The sequence below is a fragment of the Pyrgilauda ruficollis genome, unplaced genomic scaffold, assembly GCF_017590135.1.
Source record: "Pyrgilauda ruficollis isolate IOZ18807 unplaced genomic scaffold, ASM1759013v1 scaffold30, whole genome shotgun sequence".
Taxonomy (NCBI): Eukaryota; Metazoa; Chordata; class Aves; order Passeriformes; family Passeridae; genus Pyrgilauda; species Pyrgilauda ruficollis.
In genome coordinates this window covers 7,584,641-7,596,948 of record NW_024524378.1, presented here as the reverse complement: position 1 = coordinate 7,596,948, position 12,308 = coordinate 7,584,641, and the positions used below count along the sequence as shown (strand labels likewise).

The window sequence follows — 12,308 nt, the reverse complement described above, 5'->3', positions numbered from 1 at the left end:
TAGGGCTGGAGCAGGGACTCGGGCTCTCCTACTAAGAAATTGTAGGTAAATGTGAAGTGCACATGTGAAGTGATGGACTCTAGATGGTTGGAATCCAGGAAAGTGTTTTTAGTGTTTCAATAGCTTCATTAATATGTCAGCTTAGTCTTCATTTAATGATCAGAAGAATACATGGTAAAATAAGACTTGATTAGAAATGGAGTTAAAACCGTCTTGATGTCACTGTAGAAATTCATGGTGCATTTCTACATGAGGATTTCAGTCTTCCAAACCAAAGATGTGTAACAGAAGTGGAAAAATATCAGAAGAGCAACAAGAAGAGATGTATGGAGCAGCTTCCCTGTGAGAAATGACTGGGATGACTAGGGCTCTTCACCTTGAGAAAGCAGTGGCTAGAAGAGGATGTGATAAAGGTCTGCATTAGGAAGTGCCATCAGGAAGGATGATTGTTCACTGCCTCTAAAAAACAAGAAGTGGGGGGCAGCAATGTAACCACTAGGTGACAGATCGAAAAAATCAAAGGAAGTGGTTTCTCAGATGTGTGTAATTAGACTGTAGAGCACGGTGGATGCTGCAGGATGTGTTATGGATGCCGTCAATGTACAAGTGGTGAAAAACAGGCACATAAGTTCCTGGAAGAAAAGTCTACTAAAGACTGTTAGATACAGAGATATTACTTCTGCCTTAGGAAGTCCCTAAGCTGAAAGGTTTTGGAAGTTATCAGAGAGTTTCTGGAGAACTTTCACTAGATGCTTGCTTTTATTTTCGTAGTCTTCAAATGTTTGCTGTTTGCTGCTCAAAGTTAGAGCAGGTGGGCTTCTGATCTCACAGTAATTTTTGTTCTCTCTAGCACTCACCACAAGTTTTAACATGATATCACTTTGCAGTTTGCTTACTTCCCTTTTTTTCCGCCTTTCAGAATCCCTCTGGCATGTCCCTGGACTTTGTGGTGGCTCCCGCAGCCACCTCAAACCCTACGTGCAGTTTAGCACTGGGAACAGAGGGAAGAAGTCATCTGAATAATGAGCTCATGGCTAGTCAGACACAAGTTGATATATGGGGTAAACACACAGATTGGAATTCTTTCATAACATCTTGATTATGAAAAGATAACCATGATATTTATATCTCCCGAGTTACTTGTAACACCCTCATACTGTGGGGGGAAATGTTTTTGTTCTGTTTTTAAAGCAACATTCCCATTTAATGATTCATTGTGTGCAGGTTTTTTAATACCAATTGTTTTGTATCTGACTTAGGTGTTAAAAAAGTCTCAGCATCCCAGTTGGAGTAGATTTTTAGTGAATTCTCTCAGGAGTATTACCCCAGTAAGCTCAAGTGATCATTTCCATGCTAGTTTGTATGTAATCACAGCCTGTGAGTGGAATTTTATGTTTTGGCGGTGCCAAAGGTTAAGCCTTATCATGATGAATTTGGGTCCAGAATGCTAGCAATTTCAGGTGCTTTCTTCATAGCCAAAATAAGTGGCTGGAGAGCTCTGAGCAACTTCCCTGCTTTCCAGTCTTGGTAAAGCCTGGTATTACAGTAATTTCCTGGAGGTGGAAGAGATTTGCTTTGATATCCATCTGTGCTTTCCTACTTCAGAAGAGCTGTACATCCCCTTCAGTTAGCACACAGTGCAGCTCCCTGCAGAGGTGAGAGCACTGGGTGTGTGGTATAATAGTGCTTAATGTTAACCACAAGCTTTTTATAGCAGAGCTCTTCTTAAATGTGAACATTTCCATACAACTTTTTTTCATGCTACAGGGTGTCAGATTTCAAAAGGCAGCACTATGGCAAGCCAGTGGTTAGTTTATATGATTACTCTGAAATTAGTAAAATGATATAGTGATAAAAATGTTGGCTTTGTGCACTGTAATTTCTTCCTGGAGTGATTTCTTAGGTTTACAAGTAATTTTGTTGAAAAGTACAATAGTATTTTACAGAAAGAACTTACACTGCAATAAAAAATATTTATTTTCATTACTTGTGTTGTTTTACTGATTTTCTTAGTTTGCTTTGTACTTGAGGTTCAGTGGCAAATCATAACAGATTTGGCTATAACAAATTATATATTTAACAGCTATATGTTCTTTTCTTTGTGTCTTGTATTCATGGAATGAGTCCTCAGACAAAATATTTTTCCAGTAGGGGCACAAAACAAGTATCTAGCTATTCTATTCACAAATAAAATGCATCATACTTTAAAAGCAGAAATTTTAGCTTTTTATTGTTACATCTTCTGCAGATCTGCTATTCTGAAGTGTTGAAGCCACATTTCTTTGGAAACCTGACACAGCTGAGAATTGTATATTTGCCAGATGTGACTCTGGACATTGATCTTATGGATGGTTAATGCTACTTTTCCATAGGGAAAAGGATACAATCAGCCTTGGGAACTTGTACTACAATAATCCATTGCTTTGATGAAGATAATTTCAAAGAAAGAGATACCAGCTGATTTTTGTTTTCTGTTTTTGATGTCGGGGCATGGGAAGAAGTTTTGTGCTGTGAAAGTGTGACCTCAGACTTGCAGTGTCCATGCAGCGTTACAGCGGCAGTAAGTGACGCTGATGGAGGCTCACACACAAGTGGTGAGATTACTCACTCATGCATGAAAATTCTCTGTTTGGGCAATCTCTAGGCATGGCAGAAAGCAGGTCTGTCACAAATGGCTTGTTGATTTGGGACGTATACTGAGAAGATAGTTACTGTCCTTGGGTGATGGGTGGGCTGAGATTTGTCTGAACTTATGGTTTTTGGGGTTTTGGGAGGATTTGTTTCTTAATTATTATCATTAGCTCAATGCTCAGGCATTTCTTGGACATTTCACAGAAAAGCACTGCAAGTGCCATGCAACCCTAAGCGAGAAGCAGCATGAACAACTTCCTCTACATTGGATAAAACAAGTGATTCCTAGGAAGTCAGGGATGGGCCCTATATGTTGTTCCTATGGGGAATGATTCCTCATACTTCTGGGCAACAGTGTAAGGCTCTGGCATGCTCTTGTTCTGCATGTGTTACTGCTGTGCTACTTGATGGAAGTTAAACCTGCTTTATGCAGAAATCATTGTTCTGAGACTTGAGAATAGCCTGTTTCATAATTACAGTGCACGTTGTACGGGTGTTCATTTAATGCAGTGTACTCTTCAAAAAAAACACTCTAGGCATTGCACACTTTGTAAAGGAAAAGAAAAAAAACAGCAAAAAAACCCAAAAGCCCAGTAAAATACTCAGGGAGAGTGAACAAAAAAATATGTTCTCTAATTTGAAGTGATCCAGAGTCTTCTCAAGTTCATGAACCAGCACTGCCGTTTGATGTCAGCAGAACTGAGCGGAAGCGTGTGGTTTGTGAGCTCGCTGCTGCTGTGGAGTCACAACTCCTCGCTGGCTGTGGATGGGCTGTGCAGGGCAGACCACAGTGCAAACCTGCTGATTGTTTGGCCCCAGGATTAGGACCCTGCCTCAAATGTAAATGTCAGCTCCTTTACCCAGTGCCATGCTGTACGTTCTGCAGCATTTCGCATCTCGGATGGAGACAGACCACGATTAACGCAGAAGTGGGCAAGAACGTCTGCTGCCTACTTGGCCAGATAACTTCCATCATAGGAGGGAGGAAGAGAAAAAGCAAGCTACGTTCTTGGACAGAGAAGCAAGCTGCTGCTGGAAAAGAAAAGAAAAAAAAAAAAAACCAGTATTGCCTCATGTTCCTTTAGCATGTGACCAGTTACGGCAATTGCTGATTGTCTACATACCGGGAAAAAAAATGCCCTGTAATATAAAAAGTTCCCAGTCTCTACTTCAGGTCATTACAAAGGTCTAAAGGCAGTTATTAAGGAAGTCAATCCAACTTTTAAATAATACTTTGCTGAACAAGAAAAAATTAGAGAGGACAAGGGGATTGTTTCAGAGGGGTTTATGATCTGTACAGAGCTTAAATTTTTCCATTGTGTTTGGATTAGCTGAATGAGATGATGTCTCTCATTCTTTGAAAACTAGCTTCTTGAACTATTATGAAGCAGATAGAAAAGAGGCAATATGAGAGGCCACAGAAGACTTGCAATGCCCATTTAACACTTTATGTGTAAGAGGATGCTGCAGTGTATTCTGTATTCTAGAGTAAGGCTGCTTCTGGGTATAGAGAATCTGCAGCTGGAACAGATGCTTAAAGTTGAGGTGATCAATTATGGTGTGTTCAGGCACAGGGGCAGCACATGTCGGGATTGCTTGGGGAAGTGATTTTTCTTTTCTCAACTCTTCCAGCGTGATAGTCTTTCTTTGCCCCGGTCTGTACCTTTCAAACTGATAAAAAGAGTTTAAGGTATACATGTGTCTCTAACATGATTGCCTTTGTTGCAAAGAACAGTATGAACAATATGCAATGGCAATGCAGAAACTTCTGCCATGATGACAGTCAAAGTTCCCATTCCACAGAGCTTGCTTTTGCTGAGCAGTACTAGAAAGAATTTCTGGGAAAATAGTTTTCATTCAATTAAATGATACTATTTTAATAATTCTTATATTGAAGAATAAAAATATATAAAAATTGGTAATAATGTAAATAAACAATACAATTATTCTATATATTGAATTAAAAATATAAATAATTTTCTGTTTCATATATGTACATATATGTATAAAATATTTCCACTTATCCATCTGCCTGTACACAAAACAGTGAGCTTATTACACACTTTTTTCTTATTTCTTTCATTCCTTTTGGGATTAATTTCTATTTATTCCTGGTTCTTTTCATCACGAGGTATCTGTCCATTGAGAAGTAGGGAAGATTTAAGTAGATGTATGTGAATATTCCTCTGATGTAGCTGAAAAATTACTGCTAAGTCAGTGCACATCTGTGCAGGTCTAAAACAAATGATTGCTTCAGGAGAGTGTTTTTAGTGAACAAATAGCATTTAAGAAGTGAGAGGCTTCTCCTGAGAGCATATATATATATATCTCCCCACTTTTGCTTTGTGGAAATACCAGGTAGCCAGTAGTTCATGCATTGCCCATGTAAAGGTATGATGAAATAATGAGTACTTCACCAGGAAAGCTCTTGGCAATTATAAAGGTACTTGAGACATGGAATGCATAAGCACAGCAAAACCAAGGTACACGTCATTTGGGTACCAATAAAACCTACCTGCCTTTAAAAAAAAACCAAAAAACCTGATCACATGTCTGCTCAGGAAAATAAAAATAAAACCATAAACCTCAAAGTTTCTGCAAATGATTTGCTGCTAACGTCAGTGGTTTTTTTTAGAGAATGAGATGTTTTAGATCAAGCAAAAATTCTTCTGACATTGATGACGTAATGGTCTCGTGTTCAGAAAGATTTCCTGTTTACTTTGGATCTGAACACAGACATCTAAAGAAAGAAGGTGCTAAAATTTTCATTACACATCTGCCTATAAAGACAGCCCAAACTGTTCCGAGATCTGTAGTAAATTTATATACTTTTCTTTCTCTAGAAAAAAGTGGGTAAGGAACAGTTGAAAAATCTCGTAAAATCAGAGAGTCTCAGCTTGCTGACCAATCTAATTCCTCAGTTTTAATCCTGTAATGCAGAAAGTTGTCAGGCAATGTCAGTTTGGCAGCCTTGTGAGCTATTTTCATGCTCTAAACTGGGAGCTTTGTTAGCAAATGCATCTGAAGTCAAGGGACTAGGTGTCCCTTAGAGATGAATTGCTGCTCCCCTAAATCTGGTGAGCTCACAGATGGCAATAAGGCTTCTTTGTGGTGAAGTTCAGGCCTTAGTTTCATGCTATAACTTTTCATGAATTTTCTGTTTCAAATAATAATTTGTGTGAGTGTTCACAGTAGAAGCAACACATCTTGTTCATAATTTATATTTAAATGTATCCTTTTTCTCAGAAGGCAGAGATCATCTGGCTGTTGTTTTATTTTCCTAATTATAAAATAACAGAGATTATATTTAAAGCTTGCTGCATCTCTTCCTATGCCTTTGAAAATATGAATACATCAATCTCCCTTTAGCTATCCACTCTCTAAAAAGTGAAGGAGTCTGTTGAAGAGCAGACCATGGTAAAGACCTTGTATGGACTGAGATCAGAAATAAGTATATTTGAGTGTTTCATTGCTTCATTTTGCTTTTTAACTCTGTATGGTTATATTTTGAGAAACAATGTCACAGATGTGGAAACGCTTCGTCTCCATAATCTAAGTGCTGAGCAGTCTAGAGACTGAAGTTGTGAATTCAGGTCAGCGCAACTTTGCTGCCGGGGCAGGAGGCGTTGTTTGATGCCTTGGTGATAAAAATCTAATAGAAGAAAAATACAGACTGTGGTAAAGTCACCAAGTGGATTTTGGTCTGTTTTGATGGTCTGTAGGAAATGAGATTACTGGTTGGTTTTGTTAGCTGACTTCATTAGATGTGTGTCTTGTGAGTATAAAAAGTGTACTTCTAAATGTGCGATTGTGATACCAGCATAAGAAAAACCCAACATCAGCACGTGCTTTGGCACAAAATTATTGTGTGTTTAGAGATTCTGCAAACATTCTCTTAATCTGGTGGGTAAGAAATTGCTGCTTGCGGAGCTGTTAGGGAATTTATATTGGCACTAGAAGCCAAAACTGGATCTAGGAGAGCACATTTATGACAGTGACAAACACACAGTCAAGATAATATACAGCATATTGTAAGAAAAGCATAGGATTTTGCTTTTAGAAAAATAGAGGAGGAAGGAGCAGCTTGCTACCAGCTGTATGAGAATGAATTTGGGTTGGTGGGAAGCACTCACCAGAGGGCAATGTCCTGCAAGGGTCAGGCTGGGTCCAGTGGGTCAGTGGTCTGAAGTAACATGGAGCAGGTTTGAGGGTCCTGGTGCTCTCAGGTCTGTGCTGACAACACAGAGACACCAAGTAGCACTTGTGTGAAGCCAGATGGGGCTCATGGGGCTTGGCAGCTCAGCTGGCTTCCAGGTGTAACTTGTCCCTGGATGCAGTGGGTCTCCAATCGCCCAGGGCTATGCTGAGCTAAGACGGCTGATCCAAGCCGACTCTGGACTCTGTCTGTGGCGTGGGTAATTTGCAAATTGGATAACACACTTCTGCAGTGTTTTAGTGGTAACTGTAGAAAAAGGGGGAGAGAAATGCAATGCAATACACATTTTAAAATAGTGCTTGTCGGTAATTTAACTTGTAATGGATTTGATGCCACTTAAATTGGTTTTTTTTCCAGGCAAAAACTGCTTCTCCAAAATGCAGATGTTCCTGTTATCATGAACACCTACTTTAGCCAGAAGGTGCTACTCAGTGAACATTCAGAAGCCAGAGAGAAGACATATGGTCTTACAAAGATGCCTATCAGGAAGAATATTATATCTTTGGCACAGACCTTCAGACTTGATGACTTTGATGATAAGTTACACCAGGAGTCTTCAGATAATCAGGTATAGTCCATTTGGTTCTCAATTAAGCACTTGGTAAGAAGTTGGTGAGCAGATGTTTGGAAATCATAAGAAAAACAAAAATTCTAAATTACTGACCTGTTTGGTTTTCCCTTTCATTTAGTCAAGGCTGAATAATATGTAGTGTTTACTTTAATAACATTTTCTTAGTGGAGGCTTTTGGTCTATCCAAATGCTGAACTGCTGTGAGGGTGTTTTGCTGAAATCTCACTACTGTGCTAAATAGTAATTATAACTTGGTTTTTCATTGATTTTTCTCTTGTTCTTTATAGATGAATAGCTAAAAATAGCTGTTTTCTTCTAACTCACTCAAGATATTATTTAAAATAAATATTCCTTTTAACTATTCCTATGTCTTAACTCTTTTGTTTATCGATCCTATCCTTTCTTTAAAGCATCAATTGATAACATCACTGCCCATTTCCACCCCTTCAGTTTGTTTTCGTACTTTGACTTTATTTGTATTAAAATGACTACTGACTCTGCATTTCTGTAGCTGTGGTTGTACAAGCCGAGGTATTTTAAGAGATTTGTTTTCTTCACAGTGTGTGCCAGCACTTTCTGAAAGTAAGGCTCTTGTAAAAGCTTTATATTGGCTACCTAAATGATTCTTAATATTTGACAAGTTTGGCCCTTCAAGTTTGAAGAACCATGAGTGTCAACATTTTGTGTTTGCTTTATATATAATTCCCATTATAGGCCTGGGAATTTAAAAGTTACATAAATCAAATCCTAATTGAATTTCTTGCTTCAGCTCTGACTTGTAAAAAGCTTCTACGGTGGTATTTGAAAGCCAGAACAATTTACTTGTTCCCCTCATGGCTCCTAACAAACAAACCACTTCATTTAAAACTTGGTAGACAAGTTTTATTGCAACCACTTTGTAGACAAAGAGCAGTGTCGTACCACAATTTTCTTGTAAATACTGCAAATTCTCCTTCTTTATTGGTGCATAATACTTACGGCATAGTCGGTGATTCTCTGGAAACCTTTCTTTGCACACAGCTTTTTATAAAAACAGGTTTCATTATGAAAACAGAAATTTGGCTTATGCTGCAAAGGAACCTATATATATAGACCATGTTAGTTTATGCTTGCATACAGTCTTTATCGAGAGAAATTTATTTTAAAATTATGATAAATTACATTTCTCATTTAGATTAAGGCAAACTATAGTATTAATTAAATTTATTTTGCAAGTTTGGAAGGTTTTATTAATAAAATACGTTTTGAAAGTAGTGGAAAAATAATGTTTTGGCTTAAAAGTTTTCTATTTTTCGTTAATAACCTAATTCATTAACACTGAAATATTTTCCATTGAAATGTGGAAGTCTGAGGACTAGCTTACGAGTCTATAAAACTAGACACCTGTTCATTTCCATCTTTGTTTAAAAGTCTGGGAGCATTCAAGATGAATTTTGCCCTTTTTTTTTAAGAAGAGGAAGGAACAGAACACCAAAATAAAACTCCATTCAAGGAGAAGAATCATAAGAGCTAATATCAGTTCTGTTTTCCTGCTGGTGTCAACTTCATCTCTCAGAGGTTGAGTTAGCTGAGTCCAGAGCACCAGTTAAATATGGGAGCACACCATGTGTGCAACTCTCTTGAGTGTTTACTGAAAATACACAATAAATAACTGGCCACTAGTCTGTAAGTTACTTTAGCAGCAGTAAGTATTTCAAAACTGATTTTGCACTTGCAGCTTGATTTTTCATGATGGCATTTTCTTCTCTAGCTCTACATAATTTCAAGGTTCTCTGGAATGTTTCTCTTAATGGGTTTTCCTTCACCAGGTTCCTTGTGCTCTACAAACCCATAACAACAGTGATTCAAAACGGGATCCCTTAGCACTGAGTGCTGTTAATGATTCTCTGCTTGAAATGGTGGAAAGCCAGGGAGCAGTGGGATGGAGAGAAGTGCAGGTACAAGTGGTTATCCAAAGGGTGTACTGTTTGCCTGCAAGAGAAGGGTACAGAAGCCACACTCAAGGAAACAAGCCTCTTTGTGCAGCACCCGTCACGAATTCCAATCCACCAAATGTTAGGTGAGTAATAAGATGCATGGGAACTTTTTTGTTGGGGCTGTGATATATGAGAAACTAAAGAGGAGTGAGTTCAGAAATGTCATTCTTGGTTGTCAGCTCATGGGGAATAAGCACACTCAGCAAGGAAGGCTGAGTTGATGGGCGTGGTGTGGTTCTTTAATAGGCATAGTGTGACACAGAAGTAGTCCTGCCCAGAGAAGGGAAGGGTCTGTCTATAGTTTATGTCATTAACAGATGACAGGAAGATTGAAAATGAATTAAGGAGAAGTTAATTGAGAACATCATATACTGTTCCCTGAGTTTCACGGAATTGTTGTTACATCCCATTTGCCTATTTCAGTCTCTGGTATGCTCTGCTAGTAAGTTATGCTCGTGCAATGGTCTTTTGAAGGAAAAAAGAAATAATGTAGACACAGAAATTAATTTTCTATAATGAGGATTTTGCACAGATGCTATTAGAGGAGCATAGGTGTATAATTCCATTGTGAAGTCGCTGGAAAAAGATCCTGTTGACTTCTGTAAATCTGGAGGCCACAACAGTTCAGATTCCTCTGCAGTAAAAAGTGTTGTGGTGTCAAAACATAACCAGCAGTGCAGAAACATTACACACAAACCTCATGGAACACACAGCTTTCAACCAGTTGTTTTAGCCTCTTAATGTTTCAGTCTTTGCATCCTAACACTGTTCTGTTTACAGTGAAGGGAATCAAGAATTGAACCTTGTTTTCTTAAATACAAAAGATATGGCAAACAGTTGGGTTTTTTTGACCAATACTGAACCATTGAATATCTTTCCTCATTCTTTTGTGATTCTCAAGGTTTGAGACCAAAGACTGATTTCAGTCTTTCTCGGCAACACTGGGTCTGAGATAATAGCTGTGTCTGTTATTGCATTTTCTTCCTTTGGTTTTGCACAAACTTTTGGTTCATGCTGGTTTAAAATATTGAAAGGTAAGATGTATCAGATTTTTTTTTTTTCACTCAGGAAGATCATTAAAGTGAGTTATATATAAAGTGAGTTATAGTTGTATTAAGGTTCTAAGTTCAGCCTTTCAGGACATAAGCAAACATTTCTTCACAGAGTTTGGGACTTGAACGGAGATGTGCAATTAGTTTAACAGGTCCTGTTGAGAGCTCTCCAGATGTAATTTGCAATAGGCTTTGAAAGGTTTCTTCAAAGTTTTGAATAATTTGAGTTCCTCTGTGCCACCCTGCAGGTGGATAGTGTTGTCCTCAATGGTCCTTCTTCTTGAGCTTTTGAAATACTAGAATCCTCTTAATTCTTGCTACCTTGTAAGCCTCTGGGTAATTTACAGCACTCATTGATCAATAAAATTACTCCAGAAGGAACTTAGGAAGATTATTCTTTCCTAAAATACTACCTTGGTCATCACCCACAGGAAAGTAATTATCAAGAGCCTTTTCCCCGACATATTTAAGAGCTCTTTTACATATAATAGTTACAGTGAACATTTTTTTTTTTTTAAGTAATTGATACATCTTGTTGTCTGGACTCATTGCTTTGTATTTAATTAATTTCTAATAAAACATATATATTTTTTAAAAAGTAAGAGGAGAAGTACTTTACCAGCCCACATCAATATGTGGCTTTGAGGACAGTACTCCTCAGTGTAGATTTTCTTCCAGAGAGCTAAATTTGATCAAATGTCAGGGCACCAGACAGTTATTCAACCTGATTTTTTCATTTCCAACTCTTAACCAAAAGTACACTCAACTTGCAGTCTCACAATTTGAGGTAGTTAACCTGCCTGAGCCCACACCCTTCACAGGAATGGGGTGAAAGAAAACAGAAATCTCGGATTGCACTTCTTTTGTCAAACATGAAATAGAAATAAAATAAAAAATGAGATCTTGTTGCTTCTGCGTACATGCTGTAGCTGGGTATTCTCATGTGCAGTTGTTAAACCGGTCTCTTGAAAGTTCCTCAAATTTCATAGAAGTCTCAGCTCAGAAAACATCTTGTTTGTTGTTGGTCACAACTATCAGACTCTGTTTTGGATCCTGAATCAAAAAAAACCAACCCACTTTCTCGTTTGCAAAGAGGAGAACGAACACTTCTTTTACAGACTGAGGAATGAAAAACACCTCTTGCTGCTTTATCAGCTGTTATTTCCATGGCTGATAAACATCCACATGAGACCTCCTCTACCAAAAATGTCTGTGTCTGTCACCTGATAGTGAGCAAAAGGGTCCAACGTCCTCTGGCAGTCCTTTGAACCAACTGATGGCTTATTCTTTTGTAACTAAAAAACCTTACTTTTTCCTTTTTAAATTTCTTTCTGTGAAGTAAGACTGCCAGGAAAATAAGGTTTGTATTTTATGAGGCCAGATGAGTTATTCATTTTTTCATAGACAAAAATTTCTAAATATATATCAAGATAGATTAATACCTAATTGATTCGTATTTTAAACAGGCTGTTCTATTGCATATCTTCTTTTGTAGCACTCCATAATAACCTAGATGCTGTTGTCACAGGGAAGCATAAAAACCACGACAAAAAGCTGAAAAAAAGCATGAAATTAAACATGGAGTAAGGGAAGTAATGGATTTGGTTCAAGGCATCCAATTTCTAGTAAGAGAGTAGCAAATTGTGGGAGAAACCTCTATTTTGATTGTAAGGAAATGGATTAATTTAATTGATTAAAACTAACACTTGTGAAACATAGAAACTACAGGGCTGCCTATATGCATCTAGCATTTATTGTTCATAAATACACATGGTCTTTTACTGATAGACAAAGGGATATGTTTGAAGGGTTGAAGTTGGCTCAGCTGAAGTATTCAAAGCATTTTCCAAGGATGCTGAGAA

The 12,308-nt window shown here is 37.9% G+C and overlaps 1 protein-coding gene across 3 annotated transcripts in view; it reads left to right on the top strand.

Annotated features, from left to right (window-relative positions):
- The window catches only part of SPIDR (scaffold protein involved in DNA repair), a 195,258-nt gene that overhangs the window by 119,304 nt on the left and 63,646 nt on the right, over window positions 1–12,308 (top strand). For all 3 annotated transcript variants that reach the window (XR_005955639.1, XM_041473623.1, XM_041473624.1), the window contains exons 9-10: window positions 7,205–7,415; window positions 9,227–9,477. Coding sequence is in view for 2 of the 3 variants with exons in the window: in XM_041473623.1 (XP_041329557.1) it covers window positions 7,205–7,415; window positions 9,227–9,477 (462 nt within the window). In the remaining variant the exon portion in view is untranslated. The remainder of the gene's footprint in view (window positions 1–7,204; window positions 7,416–9,226; window positions 9,478–12,308) is intronic.